We start from the raw sequence: 24247 nt of genomic DNA on the forward strand, positions 1-24247 counted from the left end.
ACCCAGGGCGACAGTGGCTGTGGGGGGTGGGGGGCGGGCGCTGGGCAGGGAGAGGGGCCTGTGGCCACCACGGCCCAACAGGAGGCTCTCTTGTCACTATTGTGTTCTGTCCTGTCCGGGCCTGAACGCCCCCCTCTGCTCTCTGCCACCTGGCACCCCTCTCCTGGGGGTCTGTGCCCCGTCCATGCTCAGAAGGAAGGAAGGGGGGTGGGCGTGGCAATCTCAGGCAGGCAGGGTATGGGGCTAGAGAAAACCAATCTCATACCGTTAAGAAGCAGCTCAGATCGAAGTGGAGAAAGAGGAAAGAGGAGAGAGGGGAGGAGGAGAGAGAGGAGATGAGGGACGGGGAGACGGGAGGGGAGGGGAGTGGGGTCAGGGCATGGTGGTGGCGCGGCCCTTTATGGCCAGGACTCGGCGCGGGAGGCAGGGGGTGAGTCCAGGGACGTAATTCCACAACTTTACCCGGCAGTCACTGTCGGGCAGGAAGGGGGAGGCGGAGAGAAGAGACGAGGTCGGAACAGGAAGGAGAAAGAAGAGGCCGTCTGAGCGGCTGCCCACGGGACAGGGCTGGGCATCCCTGGACGGGATCAGTGCTGGGGCAGGGGCCTGGGCAGCCCTGGATGGGACCAGTGCTGGGGCGGGGGGTGGGTGCTCCAGGGGCTGAGGAACGGGAGGCAAGCGGGGAGTCCTGGCTGGGGCCCAGCATGCCCAGCCCCACCCCTAGGCGGTGCCCTGGAAAGGAAGGTAGGGGGCAGGGGTGCTGTGGGGTCTGCACTGGGGGCTGGGCCCACGCCCGCCCGCCCGCCCGGGAGAGGCTGGGAGCAAGAGTGGAGCGCCCCCCTGCCTGGCACCCACCTGGAGGCGGTGAAAATATGCCTGCTGTTGGTGCAGACGGCGTTGATGGGGCTGTCGTGGCCTTTGATCTCGCCGATGGGCGTAAAGTTGTCCACGTTCCAGACCTTGACGACGCCCGCACGGCAGGCGCTCAGAAGCATGGGGCGGCCCGGGACGAAGGCCAGGGCGCATACCCAGTCCTTGTGTGCTGTGGGGATTTGCTAGGGAAGGAGCGAGCCGTAAGGGTGGGGAGCGGGGACCCTGTCCCAGGGACGCTAGAGTCCCCTGGGGGGCGGGGGGCAGGCAGCATCTCAGGGCCCAGGAGCCAGGCTCTGCAGGGTTCCGAGATGGGTCCTTCAGCCCCTCTCCCAGGCTCAAACCTGAGGCCCCGCACCACTGAAGAGGCCCCGCACCACTGAAGAGGCCCCGCACGACCTCAGAAGGGTCGGAAGAAAAGGGGGTAACTGGTCAGACAGGGCTGAGAGCAGACCCTTCCTTAGAGGGGCTGCCTGAGGAGGGTGGGGGCTCTGGAGAGGTTGCTGGGGGCAGCAGGGGAAGAGGGTATAGACTCAGCAGGCGTTGGGGGCTCTGGCTCTGGGTGCAAGGGCCCCAAGCCCTCCCCAGGGCCAGCCTCTCCCGCCCTCAACACCTGCACGAGCTCCTGGTGCTCCAGGTCCCACTTCTTAACGCCGTTGTCGCGGGAGCCACTGAACAGGACATCCCCCTGGATAGCCAGACACTCGATGCCGTCGTAATGCGGGGGCTCGAAGTTGTGGGTGGGCCCGATGGTGCCCGTCACGCCCTCGCCCAGCTCGAACATCTGCAGAGGAAGGGCTGGAGGGAGTCCCGGGCCACCCCCACCCCCCGCCTCCAGGGGGCCAGCTCGAGGTCCCCCAGGCCGGCACTCAGGGTGGAGAGAGGCTCCCGGGGCATGGGGACTGGGGGCAGGGAGACTGACTCAGCATGGGTCTGGGGGGTGAGTCTCCTATTAAGGTCTTTTACTTTTTAATAAATCAATATAGTACTACTTGCACCTGAAATATTCGTCATGAGCCCTCTACCCTGTTTATCTTCTGCTTCTCAGCCTCTGACTTTGAACCTGTTTGCAGCGACGCAACCAAGGAGCAAAGATCGTCAGTGCAGACTGCGCTCTTGTGTTCCTCAGGCCGACAGTCACCCTGCTCCCAGCCCTGCGGGTTTTTCCACCATTTACAAAATCACGCTGCAATCTCCCTCCTGCACAGACCTTGCTCCCTGGGAGGGACTGTTCAGTATAAAGCCCCAGGAGTCACATTATTTTTCATTGAGTCCCAAGGCAGCGGAGGGGAAGGCCAAGGTGGGGAGAGCAGAAGAGGGCCCATCCCCCGAACCCAGCTTCAAGGTCAAGGCCGTCTCGGTACCTTAACGTAGTGGTCCTTGGAGCCAGTCACCACCAGGTCATGCTGGCTGGCAGTCTGGGTGACCGTCAGGCACATCACAGGGCCAATGTGGCCAGTCAGCTTGCCGACAGGCTGGAACCTGCAGGGGTGGAGATGCCCAGCTTGGGGGGATGAAGCGGGGGGACCCTGGGGTGGGACAGGGGTCGGCTCCAGGTGAACACGCTGGCCAGGGTCCTGGGGGCTGGGGGAGCAGTGAGATCCTGCCACCCGGGGGTCACCTGCCCCCCCACCGCCGCCGCCCTCCCCGGGCCCCCACCTGCTGAGCTCCCAGATGCGGACGGCGTTCCCCGAGGCGGCGTAGAGCACGCTGCCCGCGGGGCTGAGGGCGATCTGGTTGATCTGGTGCTCCCCCTGCCCGCTGGACACCGTGCGGGTGGATGCGGCCGCGCAGGCGTCCCCCGAGACCACCTGGCCCGAGGACCTGCGTGCGAGGGAGAGAGGCGGCGTCGGGGGTGTGCCCGCCGGGCGGGCCGGGCCCTGGCTCCCACCCCAGCCCCAACAGCCCGGCGGGGGGAACTCACGTGAGCGTCCGGACGCACTTGGCCGAGTCTCGGATGTCCCACACCTTGATGTAGGAGGCGGACACGGAGAACACGAGCCCCGAGTGGCTGCAGTACTTGATGGAGACCACGTTGTTGGGGTGACCCTTCAGAGCCGCGATCTCCTGCCCCGTTACCAGGTTCCACATCTTACAGCTGCGATCTAAGGGGAAGCGGGGACCGCCATATCACATACCCACACCCCACAGGGCCGCCAAGGCTGGCAGAGGTGTCCAGAGACACCCAGAGGAGGCGCTCCTGGTCTGCGGGGCCAACACGGGCTCATGCCTGCTCCTGACAGGGGCCCAGCGGGCACTGCGGAGGGGCTGGGCCTACAGCAAAGCTCGCCACGTGCCACCCACTGGCCAGTGAGCCAGCAGGGGCAAGCGAACCTCGGGAAAAACCCCGGGCCCAGCCGCCTCACCTAGACTCGCAGCTCTCCCTCCTGCCACGCAGGTCTGTGGGTACAACACAGCTGCTTTCGCTGGCAGGCAGCCTCTTCTGTTGCTGGGACTGTCACCATGGGAAACGCGGGGCCCCAAGTGCCGGGGCGGGTGTGGAGGAGGGTGCAGACATGAATGATGACACGCTTCCGGGCGTTCAGGAGGCAGGTATGGGTGGAGCCCCCAGGGCCAGCTAGGAGGGGAGGCCTGGGGTGGGGGAGCCCTGAGCCCCAACAGGAGCAGGTTCTCCTCTCCTTGGCTGCGGTCTCGGGCGGAGGGAGCAGGCAGCTGGGAGACCCTGAGCCCACGGGGCCAGCCTGGGTCCCACCCACCTTTGGAGCCCGTGAAGAGCAGCTCATCCGTGGCGTCCACACAGAGCACAGGCTTGGTGTGGCCCTCAGCCATGGAGACGCACTGCAGCGGGGCCGTCCTGGAGCCCTTGGCTCCTCCGACCGGGGTGATGATGCCCCTTCCCGGGAGAGAGGGAGAGAGGTGCCCGTCAGCCCGGGGCTGCGGCCAGGCCGAGCAAGGCTCCTGGGTACAGGGCACGCGCAGGGGCTCTGGGGCCTCAGGTACTGCCCCCGGAGTCCGAGAGCCACGAAGGCAAGGACGTGTGGTGCGGCTTCTCAGTCGCCGTGCTGAACACGCCTGGGGAGCCAGACCAACTGGGCTTGGCCAGGGGTCACAACAGCGGGGCCCTGCCCGCGGGGAGGCCCCTGCCACCCTGCCTGACCCAGAACCCGAGGCACAGACACCTCCAGGCCGGAGCCGGGTGGGAGAGACCCTAGAGCTGGGGGGGCTCCTCCGCCACCTCAGTGACCCCAGGGAGGGTGGGGGGTGTGCAGACGGGGGGCGCACAGGCTGTCTGGCCCTTGCAGAGATGGACATGTGTGCAGGTGTGCACACACGCCTGGTGGGACCGGCATGATCAGGCCAGTGACTGCCATTCACATAGCCTGCTCAGCGCCATGGGAAGGACGCCCTGGCCCCTCTGCGAGTAGCTACGCTGGGCTGGAGCGGCCCTGCCTGCCCGCGAGCCAACGGAGGAGGCCTGTCCTGAGCGGGCCCAGGGATCCGGCTACACCCCAGCCTCCGGAGGCCCTGAGGAGGAAGAGCTTGCTCTCAGCGGGGGTCTCTGGGAACAGGCCCCCAGCCCAGGTACGTGCACGTCTGAAAGCACGTCTGTCCTCTCCAAAGAGAGCGCCACCGTGACGGGGATGCTGTGGCTGAGAGCATCCGACGGGACCCACGTCCTGCCCTGCCTGCAGCTGCTGACAAAGCCCCAGACTCTGCCAGCTCACCCCGAGGACAGCGGTCAGCCAGGGCCTGGCCATCCTAGGCGTCACACACACATGCACAGCCCCCCACCTCACCCACCCCAGCTCGCTGCTTCTGTTTTGGCCCAGCTGCATGGCCAGGGAAGGAGCTCCAGGCAGCCAGCTTACGGGAAAACCACACAGTAAAGGCATAACCCTCCTTCCAAGAGAGAGTTCCGGGGGGCGGGTTACAGAAGCGTCCCCCCAGGTGGGAGGTATAGGGGAGCCTCAGCCCTGGGGCGGGGGGCCCTTTCCCAGCAGGGGCCTCAGGCCCACTGGGTCCAGGGACCTGCTCTGCCATGGGGGGCTTCACAGGGCTGGCTGGGGGACAGTCTCCTGGTATGCCTGGTCCTTGGGCCAGGAGACATGGTGAGGGGCACTCTTGGCTCAGGACCAAGGTCACGAGCAAGCCCCTGACCCAACGGATAAGGTCCGACCCCTCTAGCACCACCAGGCCTTTCTCGGCGGGTCCGGCGCCCCAGGCTCCCGTGCCTACCCCTCCCACCCAGTGACAAGGCGCCAGCAGCCACGCCCTCCCCGAGCCCCCAGCTCCAGCCTGGCACAGTCAGAGGCCACGAAGCACCCAAGAGGGAGGAGCCGGGGTGAGAAGGCAAGAGGGGTCTGGGGGAGTCACGGGGGAGGGGCCGCATGCTGAGGCCAGGGTGTGGGGCGGGGGGAGAGGGAGCAGTGAGCCATTCTGTGTGTACCTCAGGACCTCCGACAAAGAGGAGTCGCTGTCATCAGACCTGGGGGCAGAAAATTAGCTGGATTAGGGGGGAGGGGACACACACGAGGGAGCGAGCGGCAGCAGCGTGGGGCGGTCAGAGGGCGGTTATTCTCCGAGGGGGGCGGGAGGAGAGGAGAGGGGTTGCTGAGGGCAGCGGGGAGGGGGCCGGCCTGGGGGCCGGGGGTGCCCCCAGCTAATAGGGTGGGGGTAGGGAGGGGCCTCGGGGGAGACAGGCCTTGCTGGTCCCAGGCTCTTGGCTGCCTCACAAGCTGGGGGCCCCTTGCCCCCTGGAGCAACTCGGTGACTGCTCTCACCCGGCCCAGGAGCTGCCCTCTCCCAGCAGGGACCTGCTGACCCCCAAACTCGCTGCTCCCGGGAGTGTTCCCGGGAGCCTGGACAAGGCCCAGGAGCTGGCTCTGTACGTGTGTGGGCCTGACACCAGGGCCACCAGGCAGGACGGGACAGGGCTGGGATGCCAGCTCCACCCAGAGCTGCTGAAAAGGAACTGTGACTGTCAAGGCTGAGAGGCTTACTGCCCTGGATGATGTGGAGGTGTCTGGCTGGTGAGGGGGCACCTGGCTGGTGGGGGGGCACCCTAGATGGTATGTGCAGCTCCTTGGCTCATGTGGGGGTGCCCTGGCTGTTATGTGGGGGGGCGCACCGGCTGATGAGGGGGCACCCTGGCTGGTGTGGGGGCACCCTAGCTGGTATGTGGGGGCACCCTGGATGGAATGTGGGGGACACCTCACTGGCAAGGGCACCCTGGCTGGTATGTGGGGGGGCACCCTAGATGGTATGTGCAGCTCCTTGACTCATGTGGGGGTGCCCTGGCTGTTATGTGGGGGGGTTCACTGGCTGGTGTGGGGGCACCTTGGCTGGTATGTGGGGGCACCCTGGATGGAATGTGGGGGACACCTCACTGGCAAGGGCACCCTGGCTGGTATGTGCAGTTCTCTGACTCGTGTGGGGGTGCCCTGGCTGTTATGTGGGGTCAAACTGACTGGTGTGAGTGGCACCCTGGTTGGTGTGGGTGGCACTCTGCTGGGTGTGAGGGTGCCCTGGTTGGCACGGGGGCGTCCTGGTTGGTGTGTGCAGCTCCCTGGTTTGTGTTGAGGGGGTGCCCTGACTGTTATGGCAGGGAGACACCCTGTCTGGTATGTAGGGGGCACCCTGGCTGGTGTGCTGGTGCCTTCCTTCCACAAGGGGAGACAAAGTGGGTCAAGGGAGGAGCAGTATTTTGACCCAGGAAGGGGCATTTCTGTGGGGAGGTGTGGATGCAGGCAAGGACTAGCACTTGGTAGCCTGGGCTCCCCCAGAGGACAGCAGCCCCCCCGCACCATCTAAGAGGATAGAGGAGCCAAGAGGAGCCCACTGGGGCTGCAGAGTTGGGGGGGTTCCCGGGAGTGTTGGGGGCACAGAGGAGAGCATGGGAGGGCCAGGCCTCCCCCTTCCCCAAGGCAGATCCCCACGTGTCAAGAGGCCCCAGGCCTGGGCCCAGCTTGACCTCTGTGAGCCTCATCGCCTCTTTATAATACAGGGAAGACGGTCCTCACGGCTGGCTCGCAGCTAGTGGAGTCGCGTGTGTGCAAGCAGGCTGCAGCTTAGGGGCCATCACACTGGAAGGTGAGCGTCCAGAAGGGGCGGTCAGCAGCGGGCACTGACCCCTCCGTGTGACCGTAACAGGGTCTCCTTCTGTGGGGATAGTCCCCAAGGGGCCCCGAGCATGAGCGCTGGGGAGGGGGCACGACTGAAGCTGGGGGAAGGAGCCTCAGAAGAATCAGAGGCACAAGGGACAGGCGAGCAGTTCTGGGGAGGCCCCCGGGGTGCACGGCTACAGCCCCATGGCCTCCTTCCTGCCTTCTCCGGCGGCCCCCGAACACTTGGGGACGGGAGGGGCCCACGTTCAGCATGGAGTGGGGCCAGCACGGTGTGTGCAGGATCTCTTGCTGCCCGCGCGCCCGTGGCGAGGGCCCACCTGTAGAGCCCCGCCCCGCCCCATTGCCCCACCCCGACTCAGCGCCCCACCCCCGCCCCGACTCATCGCCCCGCCCCGCCCCGCCCACAGACTCTTCGCCCCGCCCCGCCCCGCCCCCGGACTCCTCGCCCCGCCCCGGCCCCGCCCCGTCCTCGGAATCTTGGCCTCGCCCCGCCACCAGACTCCTCGCTCTGCCTCCGGCTCCGCCCCCACCCCACCCGCAAACTCCTCCCCGCCCCCCACCCCGCCCCTCCGACTCCTCTCCCCGCCCCCGCCCTTACTTGTCCAGCGCGGACCCTTGGCTCTGGTTACTGGTGAGACGAGAGAAGACATTTCGGTCGTTGCGGGGCCGGGTGGGAGGGGACGAGGGGGGCGTGAACCCCACGTCTGTGGACCTGGCAGGCGAGTAGGACAGAGTACCGCCGTCAGGACCCGCACCGTTGCCCGTGGGCCACCTGCCCCGCCTTCCGCTTGGTGGCCACCTGGTTCCGAGTCTGGGAATCCCTTGCTTATCACACGGCGCGTGTGTCAGCCCCAAACAAGATCTGCGGGCCTCCCCCATCATTTGCAGACGTGAGGCCCCAAGCACACACGTCCCCAGCTGCGGTCGGGAGAGGCGGCCCCGCCCTCCTCACCCTGCACACACGTGTCCTTTCCAAAGTCTATGTCATGGCATACTTTTCATATTTCTGCGCTCTTGCTGGTGATGTCACTGACTTAAATGGCCCCAAAGCTGCTGCAGGGCAGTCTGGTGTGCGGAGTTCAAGGAAGCTGGGGCGCGACTGATGGAGAAAGCCCGTTAGATGAACTTCCCTTCAGTCATGAGCTCTATAGAGGGCTGCTGGCCCCGAGGTCAGGGCTAATGAAAGTTTAGTTGCTCAGTCGTGTCCAAGTCTTTGCGACCCCGTGGACTGTAGCCTACCAGGTGCCTCTGTCCATAGGGATTTTGCAGGCAAGAGTACTGGAGTGGCTCACCATTGCCTTCTCCAGAGGATCTTCCCGACCCAGGGACAATGAGTCAGTGGTATATACTAGATAAAGTGTCTTTCAGCAGGAACTCACATGCTGGGGTGATGGAAACGCTGTGACCTGACGCCCTCAAGTACTCCGCCCTGTACTTTGCGGGAACGGTGGCTTGGGAATCACTAAGTCGGCCGCACAGTGAGGTGACGACACGACACCCAAGGCCTCTCTCTTTGGAAGGTGGACCTCGGGTGCGGCCCATCCTCCCTCCCTCTGCAGAGTCCAGCCTGCACCCCCCACCCCACCCCGAGGCGGCTCCTGTGTGTTGACCCTGTCACAGGGGCGGGATGGTTTCTGGGGTCCCCCAGGTGCACGGATGTCCCGCAACTCCTCCCACCAAAGGCCACGGATAAGGGGGTGCGGAGGAGGGGCTGGGCCAGAGGGAGGGACTGGAGCACATCTTCCTCCCCTCAAGGCAGGTGCACGAGGTCACCCTGCCCTCCACTGCTTCACAAGTGACCGCGGAGGCCGCCAAACGTCTCAGAGAAGCATCCAGCGACCTGCAGAAGCCCCAGGGGCCCCAGGAGTGGCTGAGCAGTTGGGGCCCCTCCACTGTCCTGTGCCCCTTCCCCTTCCTGGACTGTCCTTACTCTCTCATGCTCTCCCCACAGGACAAGACCTCTGGGGCCTCCCAAGGACCCACGGCCCTGAGAGGGGCTGAGGCATACTGGTCCCGAGACCAGTCCAGGCTCCTGCGAAGCCGTCCACACCGAGCTCACGGCAGTCAGCAGTTTTCAGCCTTGGCCTTGGCCACCACCTCAGGCGCTCACGGAGGTTATTTCCTGAGCTGCAGCCGGCAAAGCGGGGAAGGGGCCACGGCGGGGGTGGTGCTGACGAAAGTGTATACGACACCCTGCTGCAGGGTGAGTGCACGCCCTCACCTGACGGGCTGCCCTCGGTCGTAGGACTTCCTCCGGGTCAGAGGGGACGTCTCCGCACCTCGAGACTGTCGGGGGCTGGAACACAGGGCCCAGTGAGGCCCGAACCCACCTCCCAGCGCCGGCCCCCCGCCCCCGCCTCCCACCGCTCGCTCCCTCCTTACAAAGTGCTCCCTCTGGTGGGCAGGCTGATGGTCCGTGAGACCTTGTCCCGGTAGTAGGGGTCTCGGACCGAGAAGCCCACGCCGTCCTCTTTGATCTCCACGAGGGAGGCCAGGGACTTGGTGATGTTCTTGGTGGAGACGTCCAGCGGGGGGCCCAGGCACTCAGCCGACACAGCCTTCATCTGGGCGGACAGCTTGGGCTCACCCTGTGACAGGAAGGGTTGGGTGGACCCACCTGCCCCGACGTGATGGTGCAGAAGGGGGAGGAGGGGGAATTCCACAGGGCAGACGGTGCTGCCACCCAGAGGCAGAGGAGTGGACGGAAGGGCCCGGCAGACTTCCCCCAGGCAGGTCTCCCAGGGCGTCTGGAGAAGCCGAACCAACCGGAATGCCCTTCCCACCCTAGACTTGGCAAGCAGAACTGCCCAGGCGGACCGGTGTCCCTGGCTCCTCGGTGCACCCAGAGGCTGCGCTCGCATCTCTGCTCCTGAGTCCCAGTGCTCTGCCTTCCCTCTCTAACGTGTCCCACTGGGGGTTCAGTCTAGCCTACTCCCTGACTTCAGACCTGTGTGCACAGTGAGTGGACATCCGGGGCAAGGCTCTGATCAGAGCTGGAGGCAGTTTGGTGAGGAAGAGGGGGATTTCTGAAGGCGGGGCCTTGGGCTGTGGTGATGTCACTCCACCCGCTTCAGAAGGAAGGGGCTGTCACAGGTCACAAACCCGGGTACCCCCTGCCCCCCGTTCCAGCTGAGACTCTTCTTGGCCCCCATACCCCAGCTGGAGGCAGTACTAGGTGGGGGCTGGGGGTGGGGGCCGTGCCACAGGAAGGCGGGGACCAGGCTGTGGGGAGCAGCCTGTCTGCCTGCCAGTGGGGCTCACCTTGAACTTGAAGTCATCGTGGCTGGTGGAGCCTTTCATGGTGAATGACTGGGAGAAGCTAAGGGAGAAGCCAATGAGGGTCAGGGTGCTGACAGCTGGGATTCTGGCTCCCCGGGACTTAGACTCGTGGGTCCCCGGGAGCCCCCAGGCCCCGGGTCAGCCCTCGGCCCAGCCCAGGGCACGTGCCCCCTCTCGACTTGGAAACTCACCTCCCCTCAGAGAACTCGGACACCTCCTCGTCTGTGCTGGCATAGCCATTCTCTGTGGGGGAGGAGGGAGCCGGGGGTGAGACCCCAACCAATGGAGTGCGGGGAGGGCGGCCTCCCTCCCACCGTTCCTCGGGTCAGATTGGGGCTTCTGGGGAGCTGGGGAAGCGAGGGTCTCCGGGGTGGGAGGGAGGGAGCCCTGGATGTCTGGGGCCCCGGGGGGCCCGTACCCTGCTGCACGTTGTGGATGAGGGCCTGCAGCTCGGGATGGGCCTCAGCCTTCTCCCGCAGGGCGTCCAGGAGCACGTGGTTCTGGGAGGAGCCTGCTATGTCTGTTTGCCGCAGCCGCCCCTCCAGCAGCCGGATCTGTGCCTCCTTCTGTGCCACCTGCAGCCCCTGAGGATGGGCAGTGAGGCCTGGGGTCACCCTTCCCGCCCTGGGCCCATGGGGACCCCCATCACTGCCCTCCCAGCATCTGCACCTCACAAGAGCCTCAAGGGCTCACCCTCACCCTGCACCCGTCACAGGCCCAAGACGCACCCTGGACCCTTGGCTTCCCCCACATTCACGCTGGGGGCACGCTCCCCGTGTGGCCTGTATAGTGTCCCCAGACACGAACACAGACGTAACTCCAGGACCTCAGAAGGGGACTGCATTTGGAAATGAGGGGCTTTAAGAGATGATCAGGGCTTCCCAGGTGGTGCTAGTGGCCAAGAACCCACCTGCAGATGCAGGAGGTTTAAAAGACATGGGTTTGACCCCTGGATTGGGAAGATCCCCAGGAGGAGGGCATGACTACCCACTCCAGTATTCTTGCCGGGAGAATCCCACGGACAGAGGAGCCTGGCGGACATGGCTGAAGCGACTTAGCACGCATGCACAAAAAAGATGATTGAGTTAAAATTAAGTCCCTGGGGGGCCCCAATCCCTGTGACCGGTGTCCTTATAGGAGGTCAGGACACAGACACACAGAGGGGCGACCACAGGAGGGGGAGGCAACGCCTGCAAGGCATGGAAACAGGCTCCGAGGACGCCAGCCCTGCCTGCACCTCATCTCTGGCCTCCAGCCGCTGGGACTGGGAGGGATGAAGCTGTGCGTTTAGGCCCCCAACCACGATGCTGGTCACGGCAGCCCAGCAGAGGAACACCCTCCCGAGAGCAGAGCTGAGAGAGCTCCCTGGGGGGACGGAGGGGGGAGGAGTCTGCTATATCTGTCTCCTCCTGCCCTGTCCAGAGCCGCCCCGCAGGCACAGCCCCAGGGGAAGGAAGCCACCCCACAGCCTGGGCCCTGTCGGAGCGGGCAAGGGAGCTGAGACACACCTGCTGTTCCGGCACCAACCCCACCCCTGGGAGGAGCACGTCCATCTGTCTGCTCCTGCTGCCCCACCACACACACACACACACACAGACACACACAGACACACACAGACACACACAGACATGGACACAGACACACACACACACACACACAGACACACAGACACGGACACACACAGACACACACACACACAGACACGGACACACACAGACACACAGAGACATGGACACAGACACACACACACACACACAGACACGGACACACATAGACACACAGAGACATGGACACAGACACACACACACACACAGACACACACAGACACGGACAAACACAGACACACAGAGACATGGACACAGACACACACACACACAGACACACAGACACGGACACACATAGACACACAGAGACATGGACACAGACACACACACAGACACACACAGACACACAGACACACACAGACACGGACACACATAGACACACAGAGACATGGACACAGACACACACACAGACACACAGACACACACAGACACGGACACACACAGACACACAGAGACATGGACACAGACACACACACACACACACAGACACACACAGACATGGACACACACAGACACACAGACACAGACAGACATGGACACACAGAGACACATAGACACAGACAGACATGGACACACAGAGACACACAGACACACACAGACATGGACACACACAGACACACAGAGACATGGACACAGACACACACACACAGACATGGACACACACAGACACACAGAGACATGGACACAGACACACACACACACACACACACAGACAGACACGGACACACATAGACACACAGAGACATGGACACAGACACACACACACACACAGACACACACAGACACGGACAAACACAGACACACAGAGACATGGACACAGACACACACACACACACAGACATGGACACACACAGACACACAGAGACATGGACACAGACACACACACACACACAGACACGGACACACATAGACACACAGAGACATGGACACAGACACACACACACACACAGACACACACAGACACGGACAAACACAGACACACAGAGACATGGACACAGACACACACACACACAGACACACAGACACGGACACACATAGACACACAGAGACATGGACACAGACACACACACACACACACACAGACACACACAGACACACAGACACACACAGACACGGACACACATAGACACACAGAGACATGGACACAGACACACACACACACACACAGACACACACAGACACGGACACACACAGACACACAGAGACATGGACACAGACACACACACACACACAGACACACACAGACATGGACACACACAGACACACAGACACAGACAGACATGGACACACAGAGACACATAGACACAGACAGACATGGACACACAGAGACACACAGACACACACAGACATGGACACACACAGACACACAGAGACATGGACACAGACACACACACACAGACATGGACACACACAGACACACAGAGACATGGACACAGACACACACACACACACACACACAGACAGACACGGACACACATAGACACACAGAGACATGGACACAGACACACACACACACACACAGACACAGACAGACATGGACACACACACACACACAGACACAGACAGACATGGACACACAGAGACACATAGACACAGACACAGGCAGACACACACACACACAGAGACAGACAGACACACAGATACACATAGACACACACACACAGATACACAGACACACAGACAGACACACACACACACACAAAAGCTGCTGCCTCCCCCTCCATAGGCTCAGGCCCTGCTGTGTGCGGTGACCACACCAAGCCCCTGGCCACATTGCCTCATTAAAGTCACATGGCCAGCCATCACCCCAGCTTTTCAGCGTCCGCTCGTGAGTGACACAGCTGGGTAGCCAGCCGTGAGTGTTCCAGCCCAAGGCAGGCTCTGCAGGTGCCCGTCCGCTGGGAGGCCAGCGGCCCGCCCACCTTGTCGATGGACGCCTTGAGGAAGTTGTCCAGCAGGAGGCGGGCTTCAGCCAGGGAGCAGGAGCTGATGACCACCGATGTGTCCGTGGAGTCCAGCTCCTCCTGGATGGGGAGGCAGAGGGCGCGTCACCCGGCCGTCCCGCCGCCCCGCCCACGCCTGTGCGGCCCACCCGCCCCCGGGCACCTTGGTCTCCTCCAGCTGCACGATGGTGGCCTGGCAGTCGCCGATGCTGTCGTTGATGTAGTCGATGTTGGCTGCCAGCACCTCGATCTCCTCCGCCAGCTCCTGCAGCCCCTTCTCCTCCTCGGGGCTCTCGGCCTGCAGCCGCTCCCGCTTCCTGCGCAGCGCCTCCTGCATGAGGGAGAGCTCCTCCCTTTTCTGGGGAGGCAGGCGAGGCCTCAGGCTGCCGCCCCCAACGCCTGGAGAGCGGTGGGGGGGGGGGGGGACGGAGGGGCGGGCCCACCTTGATGAGCCGCTCCATGTCGGCCTCCAGGTTGACAATGGTCATTCTCTGCATGACGATGTCCAGGATCCTCCGCTCCAGCGACTGCCACTTGAGCCTGGCAGCCTTGCTGAAGCTCTGGCTGGGCCCCTTCTTCTGGAACTTCTTTCTGGGGGGGGCACAGGTGGGGGGGCCAGAGCGGGACCACTCTCAGCCTCTGCACTGTGCGAAGCCCCTCGCCTGGAGCCTCTGAGGCCCCACCCCACAGCCCCCAATGCTCAGGCACTGGCCTCCTCACCTGGCAGGGCGGGCACCAGGCACGGTGGGCGCGGGGTGAGTCCCCAGGAAGTGGTTGATCTTGCGGTCCCACTGGCGCACGATGCTGGAGACGGAGCGGGCCCCCGATTCGGCCTCGGATGAGGTGGTGCTGGCTGACACCTCGGCCCCCGAGTCCAGCATAGGTGACTTCGGTCCTACTCGCCCTGCCACCCGCTCAGACATGGGCTTGGCCAGACGCCTCAGTGCAGAAACCTGGGGGTCCAGAGGACAGGGGCCCACTGGGCAGGGTGCTCCCAGGCTCACAGAAAGGCCCAGCCTGGGGGTGCTAGGTAGGGAGAATACAGGGGCCGCTCCGTTCTGGCCTGGGTTTAGGACGGAGAAAGGGCCAAGGGGTCTTTGATGTGACATGAACAAAAAAGAGACTTCTCTTTTTAAAAACTGACATCTCAGGCCTCTTGGGCTCCCCCCGCTTCAGCGCCCCCACGGGGTAACCCAGGGTCAGCACTCGGTGGGGGCGGGAGGGGGGCTGCTCTGGGGGCTGGGTGGGGGCCCGCACTCACCTCCTGAGTCTTCCTCCGCAAGACTATTTCCTGCTGCCTCTTCTGGGACTCCAGAGCTCGGATCTGAAACTAGGGGTGAGAAGGGGATGGAGCCCTCGCTCAAGCCTTGAGGCGGGTCTGCCCCACCGGCTCTGGAGGGGAGCCTTGTGGAGCCAGAAGTCGTGGGGAAAGAGGACCTGGTATTCGGAGGGCAAGTCTCTCGGCCTCTTCTCCCAACCAGGGCAGGGGCAAGGAGCCTGGGGTAGAGGGCTGGGCACGCGGGCCTCTCCGCAGGCTGGACGCTGCGGCTGGCATGCTGGGTCCTGGCTGGCGCGGGGCTCCAGGCCCAGCTCGGAACCATACGGGGACCAGGCTGGGCGCCCGCAGCTGTCCTGCCTTCCCGCGTGGGGCTGCGCTCGCCTCCAAGCACCTCCTCACCGCCGAGGACGGCCTGCCGGGCCGGGTGGTCAGGAGGAGTGCCAGTGCGCGGGGAGACAGGCCGGGGCCTGGAGGCGCCCTCACCTCCTGCCGCCGCTGCTCCTTCCTGAGCTGCGCGATCTCCCGGGTCCGCTTGGTCTCCACCAGCCGCCGCCGTTGCTGCTCCTCCCGCATCTGCTTCATCAGGGCCACCTGTGTGTGGGGGGGGTACAGCCGTGAGGCCGGGGGCAGCGCCTCGGGGCCTGTCCCCTACTCTCCGCAGAACTTGAAGCTGACTTGCCCCCCGGCCAAGCTCCCAAAAGAAACGGCCTTACTGCCAGCCTGGCTGTGCAGGCGCCACCACGTGGCAGGGTCCAGCACAGCCCCCACGGCTCTGGTGGCCCCACCTGGAGCCGCCGCCAGGGCCCAGCCTATGTGATGGAGCTGAGCTGCTGTGGGGTGAGCTCCCAGGCAGACCAGGCTCATGGTGACCGTGAAAACCAGAAGCATGGGTGGAGCCCACGCTGTATGCCCAGGCCCTCGTAACAGTCGTATGAGAGAAGTGGTACCACTCCTATTTTATAAACAGGAAATGAGCCTCAGAGAGACCAAATGACCTAAAGTCATAAAATCAGCAATGGGTGGCCAGATTTGTGGTCCGGGTCATTTTGCTTCAAAATCCAGCTCTTACCACGGCCGTGGGGGTGGTACTCCAGTGGGTCAGGGCAGGGCAGGCCCCCAAGCACAGTCTGGAGCTGAGTTCCTGGCACAGAGGGCATCGTCCGGGCATCCAGAGGTGAGCCGGCATGGTGGGGAGCAAGCACCTGGGGCCTGGTGGCACCTCTCCCTCCAGTGCACGGGGTCAGCCCCCTTCCACGAGATGGGGCCGTGAGAATCCGGCCGGGCGGTCCCTCTGCTACCACTGAAGCCTCAGGCACCCCAGGAAAGTCACCAGCCTGCCTCGAGGACAGTCAGGAGAGGACACAGCCCGGCAGGGAGGGAGGTTGGCCAGGGGCTGGTGGCTGTGTCGGGGGGAGCTACAGAGAGGAGGGGACCTCCCTGCTGCTGGGCCTGTGGGTCCAGAGTGAATGCTGCCCCAAAGGGCTGGGGCTGGCTAGAGTGACCCAAGCCTTGGCTGGAAGCGGACCTGAGCCCCACACATGGGGGTGCAGCATGCACCCCAACGTGGTAGCCCTCTTCTGGGGCCAGAGCCAGAGCCCAAGGTTTCCTGGGGAGGAATGTGTTTTTCGGGACGAAGGCCCATCTGCCCAACTCCGTCTGTGTGGCTGAGCCCCATGGGGGTCGTCACAGGGTGGCGGTCTCAGAGTGGCGGGAACACTCCAGGCACGTGACGTCAGGACCCACGGCGGCCCTGCTCTGGGCGTCCCCGCTCCCGAGGGCACCTCCGTGAGCACGGGTGCCCCTCAACTGCAGTGGCAGGGTCCTGGCCTTGGTGCTCGTGGCATTTGATCAGAGTCCATGCCTGCAACCCCAGGTCCTTCTGAACGAAACCCTGGACTCCTCCTGGGCACACCCACTGCGGGAACGGCCCAAGGGTGCTCTTCTCAGCCTCTCCCCCAGGCTCACAAGAACTAAGCGAGCTGAGCGGAGCAGGGGAGTCCCCGCTGAAGAGCCGAACAAGCTGAGATGGAAGCCCAGGAACACGCAGGGACCCTCTGTCCTTCCCACACGTCGTCGTGGGCATTATTACATTAATATTATTTTTCCAGGTTTCAGAGCCACAGGAGGATCCTCCCTCCTAAAGGTCTACAGTGGCGTCACCTCCCCTGAGATGACGGCCGGCCCGCACTGGCCGGGGCACCTGGAGAGGCTTAGCCAGGGAACCTGCACTCGGGCAGAGAGGAGGCAGGCAGACGTCCCCTGGGAACCGCTCCACGAGCTCCAGAGTCCCGAAGGGGGACAACCAAGGCCTAGGGCCTCCCTCCTGCCGCCAGAGGGCGCCCGCTGACCAAGTCCGCCGCATCCTCCGCAACCCCGGTCGGCGTCCGCCCGTGGAGGCGGCCCAGACCCGAGGACTCGAGCAGTGCGCGCGGACTGGAGACCACCGCAGTGGGCGGGGTCCCTGGGGGTCCTCGGGGGACCCTCTACTGGGGAAGGTGCTTTCACCCTGCACAACCTCTAGCTAAGAGGACAAGGTCCAGGAGCAGGACAGTCGAACGAGGCAATGTCAAGTGTCAAGACGAGCATCCACGCTGCCAGTGGTGGTTATTTTTAACACAGTAAATGGATTTTTAGGGCTCAGACGGTAGAGTCTGCCTGCGATACAGAAGACCTGGGTTCGATCCCGGGGTCGGGAAGATCCCCTGGAGAAGGGAAAGGCTACCCACTCCAGTATCCTTGCCTGGAGAATTCTATGGACTAGAGGAGCCTGGCAGTCCATGGAGTGGCAAAGAGTCAGAAACGACTGAGCAGCTAACACTTTCTTCACTTTCAAATGGATTTTGAGACTACACTCCGCCTCCCATACCCTCAGTCTGCCCCTTTTGGCCTTCTTCCTTTTGGCCCCGCCCACAAGTCCCGCCCCCAGCCCCGCCCTGGCCCCGCATTGACCCCCATCCCCATCCCCATCCCCCACCTTGGCCTTCTACATCTCGGCCCCGCCCCCAACCCCACCTTAGCCCCGCCCACTTGGTCCACTTCATCTTGGCCCCGCCCCCAGCCCCATCTTGGCCCCGCCCCCAGCCCCATCTTGGCCCTCAGTTCCCACCTAGGCTTGTCTTCATCTTGATCCCACCCTGGCCCCGCACTGGCCCCACCCCCGTCCCCGTCCCCCACTTTGGCCCTGTCTCCAGCCCCCACCTTGGCCTTCTTCATCTCGGCCACCTCGGCCTGCAGCTTCTTGAGCTCCCTCTCGTAGCGAGACTGGTTCTTGAGCAGCCGCGCGTGCTCCTTCTGTGCGGCCTGCAGCTTCTGCAGGTCCCGGTTCATCTCCCGCAGCCTCTTCTCGTAGTCCGCCTTGATCTTGTTGGCCTTCTCCTCTGTGTAGCACTCCATGGTACCTGTGCGCAGTGGGGCAGCGTTGGCGCAGGTCCCCGGGCCCCAGTGCCGCGGGCTCGGACCGCGCCCGGGCGGGGGGGAGGTCTCACTGTGTGATGTTGGTGAGTCACACCCTCCTCAGCCTGTTCCCTCTGGTGAACAAGGAGGGGCTCGGATTAGGAGATACCCAAGGACATTCTAGGGACCTTGAAGAAGTGATTCATCCTGAGATCTCAGCCCATGCTCGCCAGCTTCCCATGAGGGGCCTGGGTACTAGGTCCGCTGGCCTGCTCTGACCCATGATTGGCGAAGAGGGCTGGAACAGCGGGGAGGGGAAGGGTTAGTAAGAGAAGACAGAGAGACAGGGGCTCCGGCAGAAGAAAGAAGCCTTCTCCACTCCTGACCTGATCTGCCAACAGACACGGCAGATTAACCAGTGCAAACCCACCCCTTCACCCAGCAGTCTTCCTCATCTCAGTGTCTGCCATCGTACTGGTACCTGGAGACGTCCTTGGCTCCCCTCTCTTAATCTCCCACCAAGCAACCAACAAAGCCCTTTGTCTGCATCCTCAAAATGTATCCGGAATCTGACGGCTTCTCACCACCTCCTGCCCGCACCATCTCTCACCAGGACCTCTATAACAGTTGCCTAGCAGATCTCAAGCTTCCACTTGCGTTTCCCTGCACAGCAGCTGGAGCGATCTCGTCAGAATGCTTTCAAAATTTACATCACGTCTCTCAAAGCCCCAACTTCCCACGTCCCTCAGAGAATAAGGCAGAAGTCCTTAAAATGACCGGCACGTCTGGCCATTTCTCTCTGGCCTCCTCTGCTGCTACCGTGCCCTCCCACTGTGCCCGTCATCGGGGCGCCCCAGGGCCTCTTCATCTTGAACTCCTGCCTGCAATGCTCTTCCCCTCCCTCGTCCTCGGACTCCCGCTTCTCAGCGAGTCTTCCACGACCACCCTTTCCAACACGTCCACCCCGTCCCCAGCACGCCCTGCCTCCTTCCGTGCTGCTTTCGCCCACAGCACTTGTCACCCCGACACGCTGTAGAATCCGCCACTTCCTGCCGTCTGCCTCTCCCCACTAGAGCGCTCGCTCCAACAACTCTGGCACCTAGAACAGGGCCGCTCTGCAAGCCTATTCCACGGATGTTTGCTGAGTAAGTGAATGTGTGAGTGAATGAATGAACAGTAACAGGATGAACGGGCTGAGAGTGCTGTACAGAAGACACACTGTGAGAGGTAGATTTGTAAACGGAACCAAAGGAAACATCCTAGGAGAGAATTCAGGAAAAGACAGGGGTGTCTCTTCATGTGCCTGGATAGAGAAAGGATTCTAATATGTGTGGCGCGGCGGGGTCTCAAGGCGAGTGGGGCGGGGCCCGCGGTGGGCGGTGCGGGGCTCGCGGTGGGCGGGGCCTCGCGGGGCAGGGCGGGGCCTCACTGAGGTTCTGCAGCACGCGGTCGCGCTCCAGCTGCGTGTCCCGGATCTTGTTCTGCAGCAGGATCAGCTTTTCCTCGTACTGGTGCTTCAGGGTCTGCAGCCGCCGCTGGCTGTTCTCCAGCTCGTCGATCAGCTTCTGCTTGATTTCGATCTCGCACGTCAGGTCGGCCAGGTCCGCCTGATAGTTCGCCGCTGTGGGCGCAGAGACAGGCTGGCTGAGGCGCTGGGGGCCCGGGTCGCCGGGATGGGGACAGGGCCTTCCTCTGGCCAGCCGTGACCACTCAGTGACCAGCGGCAAGGGGAAATGCCTCATCCCACGGTGGGCAGGGGCTGAAAGAGCAGCCCGGAAGTGCAGGGTTGGGCCCAGGACTTGGGGGCACCAGGCGTCTCATCCGCCCCTGCTGAGCCCCAGAAGCTGATGCCCACCCGCTGCGGATGACCTGGGAGCCGGCGGGGCTGCAGGGCAGAAAGGACGCCGAGCAGCCGGCAGGGCTCTGGGTCAGAGCTGAGGGACACACGGCCTGCTTAGAGGAGTGGGCTTCGGAACAGCCAGGCCTCGGTCCGAGGCCCAGCTCCACATCCCCCACACCCAGGGGTGAACCACCAACTGCTCTTCGGTGGTGACCAAGGGAGGGGTCCTAACATGTCCACCCAGGGTGGTCGTGCGTCCAGGGAGGCCGGGCACGTTCACGGGCTCAAGTTCACCTCAGAGCCCAGCACCAACACGTGCTCAGTAGGCTTCTGCTAGGATGGGTTGCACATCTGAGCTCCCGCCTGGACGTCGGACAGCCACTGCCCCAAGCAGTCTCTCTGGGCCCCCGTGGAAGGCAGCCCCGCCTCGGCTCCCCCGCTCAGGAGCACGCACCCTTCTCCTCTGGGTCAGAGTCGGAGTCCACCAGGCTCTCTTCGCTGCCCGAGTCCTCGTCCTCGTCTTCTCGGCCTTCCTCCTCCTCACAGCCGCTCTCTTCTCGTTCCTCATCCTCCTGGGCGCCAGGCACCGTCAGGAAGGTGGGGAGTGGGGTGGCCCATGGCAGGGGGGGCTCACTCCCCACCCTCACTCCTGGGAGAGTCCCACCCAGAGAAGCCTCCTGCCTGCATCACCTAACTGTGATGAGGGGCTGAGGGATGGACATCACCGTGGCAACCAGTCAGATACTGGGAGGCACAGGACCCACTGAAGGTCGACCCGAGCCCTCCCCCACCCTGCACAAGGATGTCTGTGGAGGCCCCCACTTGGGCAGGGACAAGGGGGCAGCTTGAGGGGGCGGGTCCCTCACCTCCTCGGCCTCGTTGTCATCGGTCTCCTCACTGTTCTCTTGCTGGAGTTTTGCCCTCTTTTTGAAGGCCTCTTTCTCTGGGCTGCCCAGGAGTGAAGGAGGGACAGGTGAGGGGGCTAACCTGCCTTGAGTGAGTGTGCAGGGTGAGAGCTGAGGGGGCAAGAGTTTCAAGTACTGGGTGGGACTGGGTCCAGCTCTGCAGGGGTCACTGCTCTTCCCTAGCCCCCAGCCCAAATTAAGCCCGGGTGGGATCCTCCCTCCCCCTCCTCCTCGGGGGACGTCCAGCATTCGGCGCTGGGGTCTTCTGTCCACAGCGGCCTCACTCGGTGAGTCCCCAGGCCACCTGGGTGCCCACGGCCCCTGAGCACGGGGTCCTCAGGCTGCCTGGGGAGAGCCGCCCTCACCTCTTTCTCCGCTGCCTGACCTCCTTCTTCTTGAGCCGCTCCAGGTCCTGCTTCGCTCGGCGGATGACTTCAGAGGCATCCTCCATGGAGCTGGCCGGGGCAGCCGGGGATGCGCCCAGGGAGTAGGGGCTCCGGGCCGAGGCCCGTGAGAGGCTGCGACGCAGGGACTCGTTCATGGCCTCGCTCTCCAGGAGCTTGGTCCTGCAGGGTGGGGGTGGAGGTGAGCGGCCCTGCCTCGGTCCCAGGCTCCCAGGTGTGTGGGCGCCCACTCACCGCAGCTCCTCGATCTCCCGGATGTAGTTCTGGATCAGAGCACCGATGGCCTCGTTGCCGTCTCCTGCAGGGATGCAGGGGGCAGGGACAGTTAAGAAGGTAAGCACAGGGAGGCCCTTCAGCTCCAGGCTGTGGTCTCCTATCAGTGCCCCGAACAGGGCAGTGCACACATGCCCTTGTCCAAGGAGGAGTCTCTATCAGAGAGGGGCTTGTCCGGGGGTGCAGAGACCCCGGCGTACTGGTAACAGCGAGACTGGAAACAAGCAAATGTCCATCGACAGAGGCTGTTACGGTAAATCACTCATCACCACCACATACGGAACACTACGCAGCTTAAGAGAATTAAGTGGGCTTGTGTGTTTAACACAGCATCATGAGAAGTAAAGCATCACAGGACAGTACGTGCGATTGCATTTACAGAGAAAGGAAAAGCCGGCTGCCCTGTGAGTCCCACATCCCGGCATCCCGAGCTGGTGTGGGGGCAGGGGCCTTCCCGCCTGGGGCAGCTGGCTCACCGGCCTTGGCCAGGAGCAGGTTGGCCTCCTGGCTCATGAGCTGGGTGACGCGGTTGTTGATGGCATCGATGGCCTCCTGCATGGCCTTCACCCGCAGGCGCAGCGCCCCGTTCTCCTTCTGCAGCAGGGCGTTCTCCCGGAACAGGTCGCTGTAGCCCTCGGCGCCATCCTCCCCAATCACTCTCTTGCCCTGGGAGCAGCGGGGGGGGGGGGGGGGTGGGAAGGGGGGCAGTCAGGGACAGGGTGGGGGGGGGGTCACGATGCTCTTCCCCACCACCCCCGCCTCTCCCCCCACACGGTAGCCCTGCCAGCTCCCCCTGCCAGCTCTCATCTCCCAGGGCTCAGAAACCTTTCAGGGCCCCTGTGACAACAGAAAGTCCACAGTTCATGACCAGCCATTCCAGACCTTCACAGTCTCAACCCACCTCCCTCTCCACTGCTCAGCTTCCTGTCTCCACAAACGCTAACCCAGGGCCAAAACCCAGAGCAGGGGGTGGTCTCGAGTGAGGAGGGCAGGTGTAAGACGGCAGGGTGAGGGGCACTGCAGCGAATAGAGCTGCACAGAGTCTAGAAGGGGCTGCCCCGGGCCCCTCCAGCCAGCCCGGCACCACACTGTTAGAGCTTCGCAGTGTTAAAGAAAACAGAAACTCCCTAATTTTCAGAAAAGTGACAACTACCCCTGCATTCTTTTAAAGCAAAGGGCCAGTCAAACCAAAACCCACTTGTGTGCCAGGTTCGGGCCAGGGGCCGCTGCTGGTGCCTTCTGCCTTAGTCACATAGAATGGGACACTTCCCCAGAGCACTTCATCTTCCCTTCCCTGTTTCTTTGCTCGTAGCCTGTTGGCACCGGAGGACACCTGCCCCACCTCCTTTTGCTGGTATCCCACTTGTTCCCATAATGAAGGCCCCTCTTCCTTGAGGCCCTCCCTGACCACCTGAATGAGGGGGCCAGCCCTGTCCCCTGCAGCACCCCCAGGTGCGCTGGCCCACTCGTGTGGTCCCGTCAATTGTCCTCATGCTGCCGTGCTGCAGCCTGAGTCTCCTCTGGGCCAACACGGCACATGCGGCGGAATAAAACCCCACAGAGCACCTGCCCTACACATGAGAACTGTGCAATCAGGATGTGCACCTCTTTGTCTGACACTGTAAGCCTGAGAGCTCCGACGATGCTCCAGTCACTCGGTGAGCCCGGCCCTGGCCACCAAGACTGGCATGCAGAGCGCGAGGCCGAATGGGGAGGGGGCGGGGCCGGGTGGGGCAGGGCAGGAAGGGCGGAGCCTGGTGGGAGGGGCGGGGCCTTTGGAGGGGTGAGGCCCTGGAAGGGCGGGGCCTGTGGTTGGGGTGGGGCCTTGGAGGGGTGCGAGTGCGGGCCCTGGGAGGGGCGGGGCCTACTCACCGCCTTGTACTCCATCAGCTCCATTTGCAGGCGCGCGATTTCGGCTCGCAGCGCGCTGATCTGCTGGCTGGTCTTGTCCTGGTTCACCACCACCTTGTTCTTGATGTTGCGGGCCCGGTTGGCGTATTTGAGCGTGTTGAGCGTCTCCATGAAGTCGCGGTCCGAGGGGCTCACGCAGGCGATCATGATGGTCTGGCTGGGGAGTGTGGGGGTGTGGAATGAAGGTCTAGCACACAGCCGGACCGGGGGGGCATCACTTCAGAGCAGATCCTGCTCCTGGCTGGGGGCCCTAAGGACCTGGGCAGAGCCTGGGGCTGGGGCTCCGCACCACCTGGCCTGGGTCAACAGTGCTGACCGCGGCGAGGTGGCCAGCAGGCGGCGGGGGAGGGGGAGGAGGGTTGTGATGCGGCCTCCGCGTCCCCTTCGGCCTCTACCACCTCCTTAGGATACCCCTCCCTACCGTGCAGACGACGAAGCCGGGTCCGACCATAGTGGCCGG

The 24247-nt window shown here is 63.5% G+C and overlaps 1 protein-coding gene across 1 annotated transcript in view; it reads right to left on the reverse strand.

The window, feature by feature from the left end:
* Window positions 1-350: 350 nt before the first annotated feature.
* The window catches only part of KIF21B (kinesin family member 21B), a 29513-nt gene continuing 5616 nt past the window's right edge, over window positions 351-24247 (reverse strand). Inside the window, exons 8-35 of the mRNA XM_052653589.1 lie at window positions 23749-23944; window positions 22353-22542; window positions 21838-21901; window positions 21565-21765; window positions 21161-21242; window positions 20749-20866; window positions 19884-20075; window positions 18260-18459; window positions 15545-15652; window positions 15044-15112; window positions 14503-14735; window positions 14226-14373; window positions 13946-14140; window positions 13762-13863; window positions 10654-10819; window positions 10427-10478; window positions 10218-10275; window positions 9339-9544; window positions 9178-9252; window positions 7555-7668; window positions 5279-5317; window positions 3588-3724; window positions 2795-2975; window positions 2530-2694; window positions 2235-2352; window positions 1484-1654; window positions 856-1055; window positions 351-472 (exon numbers count right to left, since the gene is read on the reverse strand). Of these exons, the coding sequence (XP_052509549.1) occupies window positions 373-472; window positions 856-1055; window positions 1484-1654; window positions 2235-2352; window positions 2530-2694; window positions 2795-2975; window positions 3588-3724; window positions 5279-5317; window positions 7555-7668; window positions 9178-9252; window positions 9339-9544; window positions 10218-10275; window positions 10427-10478; window positions 10654-10819; window positions 13762-13863; window positions 13946-14140; window positions 14226-14373; window positions 14503-14735; window positions 15044-15112; window positions 15545-15652; window positions 18260-18459; window positions 19884-20075; window positions 20749-20866; window positions 21161-21242; window positions 21565-21765; window positions 21838-21901; window positions 22353-22542; window positions 23749-23944 (3880 nt within the window). The 3' untranslated portion in view covers window positions 351-372. The remainder of the gene's footprint in view (window positions 473-855; window positions 1056-1483; window positions 1655-2234; window positions 2353-2529; window positions 2695-2794; window positions 2976-3587; window positions 3725-5278; window positions 5318-7554; window positions 7669-9177; window positions 9253-9338; window positions 9545-10217; window positions 10276-10426; window positions 10479-10653; window positions 10820-13761; window positions 13864-13945; window positions 14141-14225; window positions 14374-14502; window positions 14736-15043; window positions 15113-15544; window positions 15653-18259; window positions 18460-19883; window positions 20076-20748; window positions 20867-21160; window positions 21243-21564; window positions 21766-21837; window positions 21902-22352; window positions 22543-23748; window positions 23945-24247) is intronic.

Source organism: Budorcas taxicolor, chromosome 16 (assembly GCF_023091745.1).
Source record: "Budorcas taxicolor isolate Tak-1 chromosome 16, Takin1.1, whole genome shotgun sequence".
NCBI lineage: Eukaryota > Metazoa > Chordata > Mammalia > Artiodactyla > Bovidae > Budorcas > Budorcas taxicolor.